The following is a 1,082-nucleotide window of genomic DNA, read 5'->3' on the forward strand; positions in this document are numbered from 1 at the left end:
AGGGTGGTGGCCGCCTGCCAGGCCGTGCTGGGAGCTGCTGCACTCAAGCCAGGCCCCGGTGCCAGCTCCTCCGTGCGCTCTGCCACGCTGCTCCTGCCCGTGGCACAAGGGAGCACCGTGTCCCCGCTGTCCAGCGCCCCCTCCTCCTTTTATTGCAGGATGTGCTCGATTCCAAGAATGCCACTGTCAAGGACCTGCAGCGGGAGCTGGCCCGAGTCTGCAAGGTGAGGGGAGGGGCTGGGGCTGTCCCGACCCCCTGGCTCAGGGCTGGGGGGTTGCTGGGGGAGGCTGCAGCTGGAGGGGGGATGGAAACAGGACCTTTGCTTCCAGGTCATGCCCAGAGTGGAGGAAAGGGAATTTGCAGCACCCAGCTGAGCTGTAGGACCCAGCCCAGGCTGCAGTTTCCCATTTCCCCCGTGTTGGCATCTCCCCCTGCCCTGCCATGCAGAGGGCCCAGGCGCAGAGGGGCCAGATCTGGGTTTTGGGCTGACCATGGGGGCACTTCTCTTGCAGGCCCACAACGACCTGCTGCAGACCATGGAGGCAAAGCTGACAGCCTTTGGCATCCCCCTGGACAACCTGGGCTTCAAGCCCCTGGAGATCCCCATGCTGGGCCAGGTGCTGGGGCAGGGTCCTGCCGGACTTGTCGCGACGCCCACCTGATGGCCACGCTGGGTCAGGAGTGGGGCTGTGCCCCCCGGGGGTCTGCACCATCCAACAGATCCCAGGGAGCCCCCAGCAGGGCCCACAGGACCTTCCTCTCCTCCCCTCTCTGCGGGCGTCTTTGTTCCAGAGCAGCCCCCCAGAAGGTGATTTTTGGACACTAACGGTGCTGGTTTGAAGCCTTTAATGGTGTCAGTGGCATATTTTGCCCCCAGTGACACAGGGGGAACAAGCCTGTCCCCTAACTGCCCCGGTATGTGGTGTAGGAGAAGGGGCTGATTAGCAGCGGGAGGTGCAGCTTCTGGGCTGGGTCAGCAATGGTGAAGACAACCTAGGAGAGAGCACGGGGGGCTCAGCCAGGCCCTGGGTTGTTCCCCCTGCTCCCCACATTCCCTTGCCCCCCCCCACACCTCAGCAAA

General features: G+C 64.2%; 2 protein-coding genes across 2 annotated transcripts in view; one reads left to right on the forward strand and one right to left on the reverse strand.

The window, feature by feature from the left end:
• GAS8 (growth arrest-specific 8) overlaps positions 1-663 on the forward strand; it is a 5,899-nt gene extending 5,236 nt beyond the window's left edge. The window contains exons 9-10 of the mRNA XM_010008429.1: positions 159-224; positions 514-663. Coding sequence (XP_010006731.1) covers positions 159-224; positions 514-663 — 216 coding nt within the window. The remainder of the gene's footprint in view (positions 1-158; positions 225-513) is intronic.
• Positions 664-904: 241 nt separating this feature from the next.
• CDH1 (cadherin 1, type 1, E-cadherin (epithelial)) overlaps positions 905-1,082 on the reverse strand; it is a 10,729-nt gene continuing 10,551 nt past the window's right edge. Inside the window, exon 12 of the mRNA XM_010008465.1 lies at positions 905-994. Within this exon, the coding sequence (XP_010006767.1) occupies positions 905-994 (90 nt within the window). The remainder of the gene's footprint in view (positions 995-1,082) is intronic.

The sequence above is a fragment of the Chaetura pelagica genome, unplaced genomic scaffold, assembly GCF_000747805.2.
Source record: "Chaetura pelagica isolate M959 unplaced genomic scaffold, ChaPel_1.0 scaffold232, whole genome shotgun sequence".
Lineage (NCBI taxonomy): Eukaryota > Metazoa > Chordata > Aves > Apodiformes > Apodidae > Chaetura > Chaetura pelagica.